Source organism: Morone saxatilis, unplaced genomic scaffold (assembly GCF_004916995.1).
Source record: "Morone saxatilis isolate NCDOM2014 unplaced genomic scaffold, NCSU_SB_2.0 Contig19, whole genome shotgun sequence".
NCBI classification, from domain to species: Eukaryota; Metazoa; Chordata; class Actinopteri; family Moronidae; genus Morone; species Morone saxatilis.
Genome location: NW_023339751.1, coordinates 23,954,556 through 23,957,254, shown reverse-complemented (window position 1 = coordinate 23,957,254; position 2,699 = coordinate 23,954,556). Strand labels below are relative to the sequence as shown.

Here is a 2,699-nt window from a genome sequence, read left to right as displayed (position 1 = left end):
AGAGAGAGAGAGAGAGCGAGCACTTCATTGTACCTGGTGAAGAAGTCAGCGATGCCGAACCTCTTTGGCATCATCTTGGGGTCGGAGCTGTCTGTGTGTTCGCTCAGGTCTGGCAGCTTGTCCGGTGCGCTCTGCCTGCGACCCGCTTCCATAACGTTCCGAAAGTCCTCTTCATACCCCTCGTCTCCAAAATAAAAGCCCCCATCATCACCGGGGGACAACGGGGTGGCGTCACAGCTGAGGGACACTGCGAGGTTGGGGTTAGTTCTCAAACTCTGCGGCCTGATGGGTAAACTAAGGTCACTGAAATCCTCCTCATCCTCCCTGATGTTGGGTTCAGACAGCGGGCTGTCACGCGTCCCGCTAGGTGAGGGGAGTTTGGCACTTGATCCTAGGGCGGGGGGGTCCTTGGACGGGACCGGGGCGGGGGGGCCAGGGAAGGGAGCGAGCTCTGCCGCAGCTGGTGCATCCTCACCCGGGCACTGCGCGACCAATGTCCCGCTGCAGTCGCGTTGGCTCCTCAGACAGAATCCCGACCCGGCCCCGTTTTCTTGCCCCGCACCCAGGTCGCCATGAATGTCGCTGATGGTTTCGGGGTCCGAGTCGGGCCAGTCACATGTTGCTCTCGCGGTGTTGACAATGTGCAAACCACCGTTAGCTACTTTCACTTCCTCACCTTCCACGTCGCATAAACCGAGTCTCTGGCCCAGCAACGCGGTGGAAAACACCCCTGTCTGTTTACAGTAATCCGGACTGTCAACATCCCCGTTGGGCATGTTTACGTCCGGACAGGAGGGGGCCGTCGTGGTGCAAGCGCAGTTCGGCTGGTGCTTCCCTGTGCACTGCAGCCGGTCGAGGGAGAGAGAAGTCCTGTTACAGCCGGTGACTGCGCCGCCGTCAGTCGACTCTTCTCCCGGGCTAACGTCGCCAGAATCCGGAGTTTCCCCTCCGCTCCCCCCCGCAGGGTGCTGCCGCATCTCTCGGCTCGTCTCTGCTGAAACCCGATTCAGGATCACAGCTGGACAGGAAGCTGCCGTGGTCCCTGCGAGGCCGAGCCCTCCTCCTTCTCCTTCTCCTCCTCCTCCTCCTCCCAGCCCGACCATTGTGGGCTCCTCCTGACTCAATGACTCAGTGAATCCGTTCAGGCCGCCGTGGTCGCCGCAAAGCCCCGAAATCACACAGCTGTCAGTCAACTGGCCGGGGAGGTACTTCTCCGCCGCGACCAGATCCAACATGATCTCCCTCTGGTGTGGGGGCGGCTGTACCGACGCGTCTCTGTTTACATTCCTCCCGTTACCGGTCACATAAATATGACCCTTCCCAGCTTCCTGACACCCGCTGCCACCGGCTAGCAGCGCTGTGCTGTGGTCTTTGAGTGCGATGTAAGATTTAAGAGCCGCTTTCCCCCCCCCTCCTCCTCCTCCTCCTCCTCCTCCTCTCCCTTCTTCGTTCTCGTTCAAGTCGACGGCAAACGACTCTCCGTTCTCCTCCGTGGTTTCCATGACCACTCAGTCCGCCAAGCGAGCCTCGGCCCCGGGCGTAAAATCCTGCAACGAGTCCTGCCCCGTCGGCCGAGCTCCGCAGCAGCAGCAGGTTTTGTTGTTCTTGGAGGAAGGGGCTACCATTTTAGCCAGGGATACTTCAGCGTTACCTGACACCCACCGGATGTAACATGATCCTCTCTGGTGTATAGAACAATAATATTTACTCCGTCTTTCGAAGTTAACGTCGCCGCCGGGCAGAAGATTAATTAAATCCCTCAGCGTTTGGCTGCAGCAGCGGCATTCCGGCCACAGTCCAGCGCCATCTTGAAAATACCCCAACAATGACGTCATGCCCCCAAACTCGCTCGCTGTGTTTTGATTCGCTGAAGAGTTACAGCGACGTTTACTGGTCACTCCGTGTAACTGCAGCCGGGATTCCTCACCCCGTTGACCCCGTAAATAACCACAGCCGTGATGAAGGTAAAAGTTGCAACGCGACATGTACAAAAATCACATGATTACAAGTAAAAGTCATGCATTCAAATGGAATTAATCCCCACTTTTCACACAGGTTAGTGCAATTAAAAGTAATTTACTGCTGACTGACAAGCCGATAAAACATTAAGAGAGTTTAAAAATGTATCATATTTTGGGAGCTCATTATACAGCTCTGGAAAAAATGTATAAAACACTGCAAAATGATCAGTTTCTCTGGTTTTAATATTTATAGGTATGTGTTTGAGTAAAATGAACATTTTAGTTTTATTCTATAAACTACTGACAACATTTCTCCCAAATTCCATTCATTCATTTGCAGAAAATGACAACTGGTCAAAATAGCGAAAAAGATGCAGTGTTTTCAGACCTCGAAAAAAAGAAAACAAGTTAGTAAAAAAACAAGTTAGTACTCATTTTTAAGCGAAACAATACAAATGTTTTAACTTAGGAAGAGTTCAGAAATCAATATTTGGTGGAATAACCCTGATTTTTAATCACAGCTTTCATGCTTCTTGGCATGCTCTCCATCAGTCTTTCACATTGCTGTTGGGGGACTTAATGCCACTCCTGGCGCAAATGTTCAAAATGTCTCTTAATTTTTTTCAGAGCTGTATTTGCTTTTTATATGAAGAAACTACAAACTCAAGTTGTCAAAGTACAGAACTTGCTCTTAAAATAAAAGGTCCTTTTCTACTGGTCCAGTATCAACTTGTACAG

The 2,699-nt window shown here is 51.7% G+C and overlaps 1 protein-coding gene across 1 annotated transcript in view; it reads right to left on the bottom strand.

Annotated features, from left to right (window-relative positions):
- Positions 1–1,886, bottom strand: part of LOC118329227 — a 10,099-nt gene extending 8,213 nt beyond the window's left edge. The window contains exon 1 of the mRNA XM_035663260.1: positions 34–1,886. Within this exon, the coding sequence (XP_035519153.1) occupies positions 34–1,502 (1,469 nt within the window). The 5' untranslated portion in view covers positions 1,503–1,886. The remainder of the gene's footprint in view (positions 1–33) is intronic.
- Between the last annotated feature and the right edge of the window lie 813 nt (positions 1,887–2,699).